The sequence below is a fragment of the Ammospiza nelsoni genome, chromosome 3 (assembly GCF_027579445.1).
Source record: "Ammospiza nelsoni isolate bAmmNel1 chromosome 3, bAmmNel1.pri, whole genome shotgun sequence".
Taxonomy (NCBI): domain Eukaryota; kingdom Metazoa; phylum Chordata; class Aves; order Passeriformes; family Passerellidae; genus Ammospiza; species Ammospiza nelsoni.
Genome location: NC_080635.1, coordinates 113109913 through 113123617, shown reverse-complemented (window position 1 = coordinate 113123617; position 13705 = coordinate 113109913). Strand labels below are relative to the sequence as shown.

Below are 13705 nucleotides of genomic sequence, written 5' to 3'. Positions count from 1 at the left end.
ACGTTTTTAATCCAGCTGTGGCTGACTTGGCTTCTGAAAATCTCAATTTCCTGCCGTTTTTAAAGGCTCAAATCAACGTAGGATTTTGGCAGCCGAACAATGCACATGTTCCTGGAGGAGGAGGATATTGATACAAACAAAACCACACCCCCCCACACAGCCTGTTTGGTTTTAAGTAACTTATTAAAGCTCCAGTCCCACTGTCTGTAATAAATCTTTCAGCTAATGACAATAGAAGGTAAATACTGCACCTGATGATCTCTTTCCTTGTCCACTTGGGTTTGAGGACTTGAAATGATCAGACATCAGTTAATGAATTCTGACCCCTGATACACAGCTCAGCATCACATTAAAATTTAAACAAAGCTTTTCTGTGTGTTTAATTTAACACATAGAATTTTTCTCCTGTTACCCTTAAGACCTCTTTCCCCCCAGAAAACAGACTATTGACTGCAGACATCCAGCAACAGGTTTTGCCTTATCCTGCACCATTATTTTGTTTCATGCATGTATTTTTCCATTTCCTCCCCTTGCATCTAGCAATAAATTAAGTAGTCACAAGCTTAACTCTATCACTCACTACATGACTTTTCAGTTTCACAGTAATTTAACAGATTAATGGCAGTTCTGACACAAACTTCTCCACGGATTTTTGATGCGTGGAATGCCCCACTGTCAAGAAACTCCTAGAGCTACATCTCTCCAGAATGCTCCCATTCACCTTCTTACACCACGACCCATTATAAGAAAACAACTGTGAAAATTAATTTCATTCCAGAATTACAAACTCTGCTCTGCTCAAATTGTTTTGCAGATTTAAATTTCTCCTGTCCCATAGCAACACATGAGAAAAAAATGAAAGTTCATGGGTTCATTAACCACTAACACATTGTTGGGAGCAAGAAGAAAATTCACAAGGTTTTCAAAGCAACTTCCCAGCAGGGTAAAAATCAGCCTTATTTTATGGATGATGGCAATTACACTGCAGAAAGAATATACATAATTTTTAAACTAAAAGCCTTCTATCAAGGCCTACATTTCCTAGTTGTTAGACTCATATTTAATTTATGCAACCTGACCTTCCCAATTCAAAAATCTTACCTGGCATCTCCTTTTGAAAGGTTGGTGTTTACAGGGTGAAGAATAACCTTGTTTGCATCCACATCCACCACACATTTTGTATGCAGATCAAGCTCTATAAAGAAATGAGAGAGTGTCAAGTGCTGCTCCTAAAGCACTGGGATTATATACACCATTACTTCCTCCAGACACCAAATTTATTCATGCAGCCTGACAGCCACCCATCAGCCAGAGAATAGAAACAGGACTTTTGCCAAATTCCACTTCTAGGGATATTCTGATGGGATGGATCCTGTCCAGCTTTAAAGCAAGCACTCTTTTCAAAGCAAGAAAAAGCATTTGGGTTTCACTGAAGGACAATCAGCATATACAAGGGCAGTATGAAATTTCTTCTGGGGGAAAAGAACCATTTAGGCTTGGTACCACTTTGACAGCTCTTCTTATTGCTCCCTCAATGCCTCACAGGGAAAGCTGCCCCTGCCATCTGCAGCACATTTTCCCTGGCCACTGCTGTGATACGGTGCCAGCTGTCAGTCCTGGGGCACCTGCTCACAGAAATTCAAGTCCCATCAAAAATAATTTAGGTGCAAGCACGTAGAAAAGGGCTTGTCCTTCCCCCACAGGCTCCAGGCAAGTCCAGCTCTCCCAAGTGACATCAGGCAGTGGGATGTGGACTATGAGTAATGAGGATATTTGGAGTGTGTGAGAATTCTCGGCTGTAGAGGCGGGGAAAGCAAAATAAAAGCTTCAGATAACGCTGAGAGCAATCCAAGGTATCCACCCAGTGACAAATGGAGTTAGGTATGGGATAAAGCACACAGCCTGCACCAAAGTCACTGCTGTAAGACATGGGGCCTGGACACAAAAAAGTCCCTGCACAGTGACACTAATGCTGGAAAGGGCTCCCAAGTGCTGATTCTGATGGGTGTCATGGCCAAAGTCACTGCTACAGACCCCCAGGACATGGGGCCTGCACACAAACATGTCCCTGCACAGTGACACTGGCCCTGGAAAGTGCTGATTCCAATGGCCATGACACACTGTTCACACCCAAAGTCACTGCTACAGACCCCCAGGACATGAAGCCTGCACACAAACAAGTCCCTGCACAGTGACACTAGCCTGGGAAAGGGCTCCCAAGCGTGATTCTGATGGGTGTCATGGCCAAAGTCACTGCTACAGACAGCCAGGATGTGGGGCCTGCACACAACAAGTCCCTGCATGGTGACACCAGCTCTGGAAAGGGCTCCCAGGTGCTGATTCCAATGGCCATGACACACTGTTCACACCCAAAGTCACTGCTACAGACACCCAGGACATGGGGCCTGCACACAAACAAGTCCCTGCACTGGCCCTGGAAAGGGCTCCCAAGCGGTGATTCTGATGGGTGTCATGGCCAAAGTCACTGCTACAGATACCCACAATGTGGGGCCTGCACACAAACATGTCCCTGCACGGTGACACTGGCCCTGGAAAGGGCTCCCAGGTGCTGATTCCAATGGGTGTGAACAGTGTGTCACGGCCAAAGTCACTGCTACAGACACCCAGGATGTGGAGCCTGCACACAAACAAGTCCTTGCACAGTGACACTAATCCCACCACCCCTGGAAAGGTCTCCCAGGTACTGATTCTGATGGCCACGACACTGTTCACACCCAAAGTCACTGCTACAGACACCCAGGACGTGTGGCCTCCACACAAACATTTACAACAGCTTCTAGAAACAAAAATCAATTGAGTCAGACCTGTTTTGGGAATTACCAACTATGAACCAAGTCCACTTTTCAATTTATTTTAAAAAAGCGGTAACATCAACTCTCCTAGAACTCTTAACACCTAAAACTCGTACAGCCCTTGACAAAGTCATAGAAACTCTCCAAAGACAACAAGCTCATCGCTGTATTCCAAAAAAAACTTTTTTATTACAATTTTATGGAAAAATATGCGACTTTGTTGTCTCACTTTTCAGTAGAACCCTTCTGAGACAGATCCTTTGTTAATAACAGAATAACTTTTTCTTCCCTACAAATTTCCCAAGACTATTTTTACCATTTTAGAGATGATAGCACAAATTGTAATTAAGGCCAGAACTAAATTAAGTTAGCAGGTCATGAATTTGCAGGTCAAGAATGGTGACACTGGCCCTGGAAAGGGCTCCCAGGTGCTGATTCCAATGGCCATGACACACTGTTCAACCCTAAAATCACTGCTACAGACACCCAGGACATGGGGCCTGCACACAAACATTTACAACAGCTTCTAGAAACAAAAATCAATTGAGTCAGACCTGTTTTGGGAATTACCAACTATGAACCAAGTCCACTTTTCAATTTATTTTAAAAAAGCTGTGACATCAACTCTCCTAGAACTCTTTAACACCTAAAACTCGTACAGCCCTTGACAAAGTCATTGAAACTCTCCAAAGATGACAAGCTCATCGCTGTATTCCAAAATAACCTTTTTTTTTACAATTTTATGGAAAAATATGCAACTTTGTCATTTCTTTTTTCAGTAGAACCCTTCTGAGACAGAACCTTTGTTAATAACAGAATAACATTTTCTTCCCTACAAATTTCCCAAGACTATTTTTACAATTTTAGAGCTGATAGCACAAATTGCAATTAAGGCCAGAACTAAATTAAGTTAGCAGGTCAAGAATGGTGACACTGGCCCTGGAAAGGGCTCCCAAGTGCTGATTTTGATGGCCATTACACACTGTTCACACCCTCCCACGCCAGGATGACGAGGGGCTACAGGGAATAACCTCCACACAGGGTTCAGCACCTCAGCTGAATCACCCAAATACGCTCGTGTCTAATCATGTTAATTATAATCCTCATCCTCCTTCATCTCTGCTCTTTCCTCCTCAGTCACCTGTACTTGCTCTTTCACCTCACAGCACCTTATAAACTCAGTCTGGAAATCTCTCAGGCTGTGCCTATTGCACAGCATCTTGCAGACTTCTCTCTCCTGATAAGTGACACAATAATAAGAGGGAGTTTCTTCCATGAAATGTTGGAAAATTGGAAAGGAATTTTATAGTTTTTTGCTACCTCACACAAAACAAAACTCGAGATCACTGGCCAAAGCAGGCAGTCACATGAAACTGCAATTCTCCTGAGCAAAACCGCTCCTCTGTTATTACACTGTGCTTCTGCAGGAGGAAGAGCCAGACGAGTTCCAGAAGCCAGTGTTTATTTTAATTTCTCCCCACACCCTGAAAGCCAATTTACCTATCATTAATATGCAACACATGCTTGCTCAGATGAAACCACGTTCTCCATACGTCCCATATCCGACAAGGCACTTTATCTTGGTCTGGCTGGTTAGTGATTAACACCCTGTATTGCACTGACCTGCTTTTCCCAGCTCCTGAGGAAGGGTTTTACCTGCCCCATGCAAAGCATAAAAGTCTGCAAGCAGCATGCTTTCTGCCACGTTTTTAAATGCAGCTCTTGAGAGAGAACGCCCATGGCAGGCTTTGCATCCATGACTGCCCAGTGAACTCCATCTTACCAGTGCTCATTAAACCTCTCTCTGTGAAATGACCTTAAGAAAGCAGAATAAAAGACTTCCTTATCGTCAAATGTTGTCGCAAGAAAAAAGGTTCAAAGCCAATTTGTCCTGTGCAACACACCTTGTTTGATTATCACTCTCACACAGGTAATGCTAAAACCCCTCACCTTGGTGTGCAGCATGATTTTGGAAAATGTGTTGGAGCCAAACTAGCAGCTATTTTCAAACAGAGAGGTTCCAGTCCTTTTCTCCTGTGCCTGTTGCTCACCTTCTGCCACTACCATGCTCAGCAGATCCTCTGTAACTCATCTCAAGTTATTTCAACAGCAGAAAAATACCCAAGATGGAAAACGGATGTATCCAGACCCCATGGAAAGCTCCATCAGCCCATTGAAAGCTTGGCCGTGCAAACAGGTGAGGAGACCTGTGCAGAGGGAAGAGAGGAGCTGGGAGAGATCTTGTCCCAGCTGAGATGAACTGCTCCATCAGTTCATGGTGTCACATGAAACAAACCCCTAAGAAACCTATTGAGCCTCTAAGCTGGGTCTGGATCCAGACAGCCTTAAGGCTGCTTATCCCAGTTACCTTGGCCAAAGGCTCACATGGAAACCCTCCTTTCAGCTGTTTAAATCCTGTTTGAACAGCACATCATTCACTTTCTTCAAATCCTGCCTCCATTACATTCTTTGGCATATTTTTAAATTCTTTGATGCTTCTGGTTCACCGACAGATGAGTCTTACATGAGCCACTACTGAAACTTATATCATCATCATTTCCACCTCATTACATTTTTAATATCATTAAAGCAGGTTAGCTTATAGTCAAATTATCTGCCTGCTCTTTTGGATATGATCACACAAGGACTCCACCCTTACTTTTACTAGTTTCAATGTCTCCCAGGTGAGCTGGGTACTTGCTGCTCCTGAACAACAAGCAAAATTGGGATGCACCAAGATAAGATCAGAAGGATGCACATCCAAACACCCCAATTAATTCCTCCTGTAGTAAGGACTCACTTATCAGAGTTTGGTATTATTTTCTTTAACTATTTAGGTGTGGTTTTTTCAGGCAGCATGGAATTCAGAAATTAAAGGTGAAATTAAAAGATGACAGAAGCAGCTCACTGCCAGACTGGAGATTTATCTCAAATTTTGCACCTCAAACAAAAAGAAAATCTCACCTATTATTATTGCTAACTTGCTTCTACCTTCAGTCATTACTGAGCAAACACAATCAACTACTCACTTGCTTCATCAAATCAAGAAACTAATCAGCTAATTCCTCTTTGAAGAATAAAAACTCAAACTCTCAACATCAAGAACCATTTATTGCAGAGAATGAAAATCTCTTCCACAGCTTCAGAGTAAGAGAGCTGTGACATCCATAATAAAAGGGTAACACTTATCTGAGTCACTTCTCCACATTTACATTTCACAGCAGTACAAGTGTTAAGCAAAGCTGGGCTGAGTGTAAGAATAATTGTTAGACTGTTGTGTCCAAGCTGCTCACAGAGAGTTCCTTGGATGAGTTTTTATTTCACTTGTGAAACTGGAAGGTGGGGGTTGAAAGAAGCCACTCTCCTTCCCCATTCCCTTGATTTTTCAACACCTCACATGACTTTTCTAAAACTGGGCTTCAGTGTAGATCATAGTTGAAACCACACTTGAGTAAGTCCCAAATCGCTACTATGCCTTGGATAACAGCTTTGTGGGTGTTGTAAAAATAACTCCCCATCACTTTGGGCTTTTTCACTAAGAAATTCAGTGAGTTTCAAACAGGATGGAAAAGTTAGCAAGCAAGACAGAGCTGGAAAAGCAAACCCAGGAGCAGCCTAGCACTGCAAGGAATGGTGGATTCAGCAGGCACTGGCCCATTCCCACCACAGGTAAGAGTTTCCAATCCCTCTGTAACAGCAGTCACGTGTCTGGCAATCATAAACTCACCACAGCAGATTTTCCACAACAGAGTTAAGAAACACTGGCAAAGGTGCCACTTGAAATTGTACTAATCAGGTTTGGGGCAGAGACAAGGAGTGTGTGTGAATCCTGGAGGAAGGGGAGAAAGGTATTTTGGAAAATGTGGGATGGGAAATTCCTGTCTTTAGTTATGGATCTGGCAGGGAGCTGTTTCCATGGACTGCAACTACTGACAACAGAGGCTGGATAATTATGTACCCAAATCTAGAGGCTGCCCTGCGTGGCAAAACAAAACCACCTGAACTGCCACATGGTGACACTGAATCTTCCTCAGCCATAACCCTAAAAACCATCCCACTGCAGGCCACTGCATTTCAGACCCAAACAAAATGATCTTAAGAGAAGGCTGCCTTAAGAGGGCAGCTTGAAATAATCTTAAAGTAAACAATGACACAGTAAATAAGGGAATATGTAAGACTTTAAACTTATGGTTTGGGAGTGCATGCTGTAGTAAGAGCTTTTAGTACCACAACCAGGGTAATGAAAGGTCTGTTACAAATTACTTCTCCGTTTTCAACTTTGTATTCCCTATTTTTTCTCATTGTATAAGATGGCAGCCACTTTCCTGTGCCTAGAAGTGCTATAAGAGAGCTGGAGAGGCACTTGGGACAAGGGATGGAAGGAGAGGACACAGGGAATGGCTTCCCATGGCCAAAGGGCAGGGATGGATGGGATATTGGGAAGGGATTGAGGCCGTGGCACAGGTTGCTCAGAGAAGCTGTGGCTGCCCCTGGATCCCTGGAAGTGTCCAAGGCCAGGCTGGATGGGGCTTGGAACCCCCCGGGATAGTGGAAGATGTCCCTGCCCATGGCAGGGGGTGGAATAGGATGAGTTGAAGATCCCTTGTAATCCAAACCATTCCATGATTCTATGAATTAAGGGAAAGCAGTTGCCAGTTAATCAAGAGCTTTGATTTCCAGGTAAGTTTTTCCATTAGATCTCAATTAAAGAAATTAGTTTAAGAAGGTTGATAACATTCCAGCCCTTTCAAATACCAAGCCATGAACCTGGTGTTACAAGACGGGCCAAATAAAAGTTGTCTCAGGTTCCTCCTGGTCCCACTATCAGATTTAGGGCAGCTGTACCTTCAGTGACGCCTCAGGACCCTTTAGAGATGGGCCTCAGGTTCTACAGAGTCACTGGGAACCAGAACAACTGGCCTTGCAGAGCTTCACAAAAGCTGCAAAAGCCAACTGAAGTATAACAAATAAAATGTGAAAGGTTTAAAGTGCCCCTCCTAAGCTCATAAGCCAAAATTGGCCCAAAACACAAAAGCTCAAATAATCTCCTGTGAAGACAGACGATAGAAATTTTATATTTTAAATTGCCAGTAGATTTTCAGGAGATTAACATTCCCTTGGAGGTTAGTCCTGGAATGTTGTACCCTGAGCCGTCAAGTTGCATTGGATAAGAAATCACAATTGGTTTCTCATAACTTTCTTGGTCTGGAAAAACATGCAGCAAAAACTGAGAAATGTTTAAACAGTAAATTAAAATATTTGTTTATCACACAAATCAACTAAAAAAAAAAAGAGAGAAGCTGCTGTTTGGGGTCTTCTGTTGTTTTTTTGTTTGAAAAAGAAATGTGAAAGCCAGTTCAAAGACAACAAGTCCTCAAGTTTCCCTGCCAAGATTTGTTTCCCAAGAGTGACTTATCTCTTTGCCACGTAGCAGCCAACACAAATAAAGGCAAAACTAACTGAGGAGATGAGTGAATGTGAAAATAACTTCCATCTACATGATAATGCTGAGGGCTTATATGGAAAAAACAGTCTAAAAGCAAGACATAGTGATAAATTCTACCAAAAATAGAGTAATTTCTTGTATTTTACATCTACCAACATGAAGGCACCTTTCAAGCTTCTCTTGTTATATGAACTGCTCAAATGTAAGTCATGAAATTTTCAGTTTGCAGCAATTAAAGGTCATTAAATATGTAAGAGTGCATCTGGAAGGGCACATGATGCTATCAGAGCTTGCCCATGAGGGGAAAATCAACTCAAACTCAGCACATGGAACAGGCAAGGTGCCCTCTCATGTTAATTCCATGTTGTCCAAATGCTTAAAAATGTGTTCTATTCTCTGCTTCTTCGTTTCCTGCAAGGAAAGAGCTTCCCAAGCAGCTTTAGTGAAGGCACTTCATGGATCTGGACATGGACCTTGCTCACAGCCAGCTCTGCTGCTGCAAACACCCCTGGGCTCGTGGGGACAGAGTAAATAAATCAGTGTGGGGACTCTGCTGAGCTCCCAGGGAAGTTCAGCACTCTGGAATTATTAACAGGCATGAAATGCCTGAGTTTGCTCAGCCACCAAGCACCCAAAAGCCAAGGCAGAGCTGTTCCAGGTGTATCTGATCTCCAGGAGGAGCAGCCAACCTGAAACCAGAGCAGCAAGGGAACCTCCCCCTGCACTTGGAGCTCAGAGGGTGCAATTAGCACGAAAATTCCTGGGAAGGTGCAATTAGCACTAAAATTCCTTTGTGGCATCCACGATGCAAGTCTGGGACTCTCTGGCTGTGGGGAGGAGTAAGACTGTAGCACCTCAGGAGCTCTTAAAATACAATTGCCTCACAAGATGAAACATTAACTCTGCATCCTTCACCCATTTGGCACCTTATCTCAAGGTTAATCCTGCTCATAGCCCAAACACTGTTTTATGGCTTATCAACCATCACCAGGAAATATTCCAAACTCCAGGCACTCGTGTATGACAAGGATAAAGGTAAGAAAAGCCCTGTGGTTTGCACATTGCCATCAGGATATACAACAGGTGCCATTTCACGCCCTCTGATACTGTAATTAATCTCATAAATCCGCTTGCACAAACTCCAATTTATAGATAAATTGTCTCTGGTGTAATTTCCATGGGAAAACAAACAAACAAGCACACGGGAACAATCCCTACCTCCTCACCTCAAACCCCAAAAACATTTCAAATGGAAATGAAATCTTCTCCAAAAAGAGTAGGAGGACATAAAATTACCACAATGATCAGAAGCTTGTACAGATACAGAAGCAAATTCCTTCCTCATTTTAGCATTTAAGTATGAGAAGATCCCTGTTTCAACACTGATAGTGTGGATAAATATTGATATCAACATAACAGGTACCTGAGTGTGTATTTACAGACAATCCAAGTATTTAAACTGGAGGTTTAAACAGGTTTTACACTACAGTTCTAGAACAGCTTAATCCAAATATTTAAGCTGGAGCTGCAGGTCTCACACTACAGTTCTAGAACAGTTTAATCCAGATATTTAAACTGGAACTGCAGGTTTTACACTGCAATCCTAGGATAGCTTAATATGGCAGCATTGCCAGAACAAAGGCAGTTGCTTTCCTGCATTTTCTTTTTTCAAAAATTATTGACCCAAGTTAGATCAGTTTGGACTGGCTTAAATGGCATCAGCCATATCCTTGAGCATAAGTCATGTTCTTTTAAAATAGAACAACTTTTATCAGTATTAATTAACATGACACTGAACTGATTCAAAAGCACAAGGAAACACAATTACTTAATGCACTTATGTACTGCCTGTACCCAAACATCACCTGAAAACAAAGCACTCAGTCAGAAAAATCTTAATTAAAAAGCCTTCAAGCTGTCATTTGCTTTGCTTCATGGTATGGCTTGAGATTTACATTTACGTGAAATATGATGAATATCTGCTAAGAGAATTCAAACATGACAATTATGAAAGGAAATCCACTGCAAATCTTAAATAAAACAGCAAAAGAACTTCTTGATTATCAAACCCCCATTTGAATAACGCAGTGCACTAGGAAATACTTCAGTGAATTACAGAGCCAAGAAAATAAAAGACCAGGAGCCTTATCTAACAGAGCAGTACTGAATTATTTAATTCATAAAAGCCTGTTAATCGAGATCCCAGTTTGCAAAGCAGGAGGGATGTAAAAAAAGACACCTCAGTTGCCACCCAGGAGAGCCTCCAACCTCAGACGTGGCACTGAGAACGTGTGGGCACAGCAGCATTTTTATAAAAGCAAAACTTCCACATAGGCTTAGTAGGATTGAGGTCTAATTTGAAGAGAGACTCAAAATAAAGTAGCCTGGATGCAAAAAAAAAAAAACCAAACCAAACCCAAGTACAATTAGAAATGCTTCCCCTCGCTAAAAAATAGTGCTATAAACTGAGTTTATGGATTACCTCTCTGCATGAGAATGGAGCAGGACCCTCAATCCAAACACCTTGAAATGTGAGTGCTATAAATAACCAATTATTTGATACACAAACCCCTTCCACATGCAGGCAAGGAACCCATTATACTTTTATGAGCTGTAAAAAACTCCTAACAGTTAAGCACACCACTTTTATTAACCTAATAAACCCTTGCCTTAAGAAATTCATAACTCAAACACCAAAGACAACCACCACCACCACAAGTAAACACCAAGAATATTTCAAAGCTTAACTTTCCACAGTCTCAGCCCTCTGACAGGTTTGTAATGTTAAGCCCTTTGCTACAGAGGGAAGGAAAGAACATTACTCGTGATCCTGAAGAAAACAAATACTTGCTTCAGGTCCAAAGCCCCAGAAGTCCATACAAATACTTCTCAGAACAAAATGTGTATGAAAGAGCTTCCAGGAAAGCTGCCTCTTGCCTCAAAACGTAATAAAAAAAAAAAAGCAAGGCCACAAAAGTCTTGGAAATGGATGACTCTTCAGAAAATCAGTTACACAAATGCTTAAGTTTAACATTAAAAAGGTAAGAAAAATTATTGCCTTGGTATCACTGTTTCTATAAATTCAAGGTGCATCAGAAATACCATAGGGAGGTATCAGTTGTTTAGACCTGACCAAAACATCTGGACTGTGACAAACAATATGCTGGGAAAAAAAAAACCAAAAAAACAAAAAAACACTTGCAGGACATTTTGTTTGAGGGAGAAAACTACATGGATCTTCTAGGCTAGACTTAAATGGATTTAGGCATCACTCACAAATAACAGGATGTTTAATAGCAGCAAACTGCCCAGAGTGGGGGGTTCAGGCCCCCCTTCTCTCTGAGGAGCATCAAGGACTGATACTCAAATGTCCCTCACTCCTGACAGGAGTCATCCTCTCCATAAGATTTTTAAGTTTATACAGAATAAAAGACAAACAGAAGTTGGACTTGTGGGTCCCTTCCAACTCAGGATATTCTATGAAAGAGAATACCAAGACACAACCTAGATTTCTCTAGATTCCGTTACTTCCCCCACTGCTTCCCCAGAGTTCCTGGCTGGAAAGGAACATGAGGACAAACTCAGGGCTGAACAGATGAAGGATATATGTGGGAGGGAGAGGTGCATTAGTCACCCCTGGAGATCCCAAACTTCACTGGTGGAGGCCCTGCGCAACCTCATCTCATCCGACGTGCTCCAGGGGTCCCTTCCAACCTGAATTATTGTCTAATCCCGCGGGGTGAGGAACACCAAGCAGAGTCAGGAGACATCTGGGGCACAGCCAAGGAAATGACCTATGTCAGGAAAGGGACATGAGCAAGAGGAAAGCCCAAATCTGTCACAGACACCGGGCACCACCTTCCAGCTCCTGTCCCGGCTCCCACCAACTCCTCCACACTGCCACTCCACCTCCTCCAAACTATTCTCTCTAAGCATGGGTTCTCCTCAGTTTTGAGAGCTGGCACCTGAAGTTCAACAAAATGCAGCTTTTGGTCAAAATATCCTCAATTTCCCTAAATCACCAGACTGTAAAGACATCAACTGCATCTCTTGTGCTGGAAGTGGGACTCAGGAACTCTTGTGAACTCAGTGAACATTCCCCTGCTGACGTTTTACAGGCATAGAATCACTGTATTTAACACTTTAACCCTTTTTTTTTTACAGAAAGGAATTAAAAAGATATTTTATGTTAGATGATGTAGGCAATAAAGGGCTTCCCCTGTCCCTCATTTTTTTGCTCCAACTACTAAACTGACTTCACTGGATTCCCTTTCCCCAAAAGGAATTATTGGCATACTCCCGTGAGAATGTGGGATTAAAAAAAAAAAAGCCACCCTACACTTTCTTGGATTTCTGCCTTCTTCACCTTCCCATTCCTTGGCTGAAGCTGCCTTTTCATACTCGCTTCCTCATCATCCAGAGCAAGTTTTTCTAATTAAGACAAGTAATAAACATTTAAACAGCTGCCCAGACCACGGTCTGATTAACATAACCCTTAGGCAAGTTTCGTTGAGGGAAAAAAAACCAACAACAACCCAAAAACAACAACAAAAATTTTTCTTGTCAATTCTCGCTTCCTCTTCTGTATTTTCTTGCTTGTTTTTTGTCCTTGTGTCGCTGTCATCTGGTTCACAGCGTCCCACTCAAAGCACCGAGGGCTGGAGAGCAGCGGGGTGAATTAGCACGGGGCAAAATGCAGAAAAAGAGGCATTTTCCCCCAAATCCGCAAAGCAGGAAGAGGAAAGCGCTGTCCCAGCAGGAACCGGCTGTAAAGCAGGTGCAGAGAGGGCTGATCCCCGGGGGAGAGGAGGGGACAAAATAAAGCCAAAAATGCAGGTTTGGGAAAAGATACCGGGAGAGGGGGGTGAGCACAGCGCGGCTGCGGCCGCACAGCCGCCTATGCCGAGCCGGGCTGTGTCTATTAATAAATAAATAATGAAGGACACACGGACACGCACCGATTCACCCGCACTGGGACACACCTGTCCCGACCGACACCTGTCCCCAAGGACGGGCACCAGCGGGCCGCGCCGCTCCCAGGAAGGACAGAGCAGGGGGATGCTGAGGAAGAAGAAGGAGTCTCACCTCGCCGGTTCATGGGGCGGACACGCACCGCCACCTTCACTTTGGAGTCCCCCATCGTGCCGCTCCAGCCTTCCCGGCTCCCCCGTCCCTGCCCGGCTTCCGTCTGCCGAGCGAGAGCCGGAGCGGGGAGGAGCGCCGGGGAGGGAGGCACCGCGCCGGGCCAATGCAGGACGGACTACAATTCCCAGCGATCATCGCGCAAGGCCACGCCCCTTCAGCTCCCGGCGGGCCGCCGCGGTGCGCGCTGGGAGATGTAGTTCTTCCCGCTGCCCCCGGCCTGGTAACGAAGCAGGCTGGCAGAATCACGGAATTAATTAAATCACGGAATTAATTAATGTGGAATTGATGTGGAGTTCAACCT

The 13705-nt window shown here is 43.5% G+C and overlaps 1 protein-coding gene across 1 annotated transcript in view; it reads right to left on the bottom strand.

Annotated features, from left to right (window-relative positions):
- KIF13B (kinesin family member 13B) overlaps window positions 1–13441 on the bottom strand; it is a 123492-nt gene extending 110051 nt beyond the window's left edge. Inside the window, exons 1-2 of the mRNA XM_059467726.1 lie at window positions 13345–13441; window positions 1102–1195 (exon numbers count right to left, since the gene is read on the bottom strand). Of these exons, the coding sequence (XP_059323709.1) occupies window positions 1102–1195; window positions 13345–13399 (149 nt within the window). The 5' untranslated portion in view covers window positions 13400–13441. The remainder of the gene's footprint in view (window positions 1–1101; window positions 1196–13344) is intronic.
- Window positions 13442–13705: the final 264 nt, after the last annotated feature.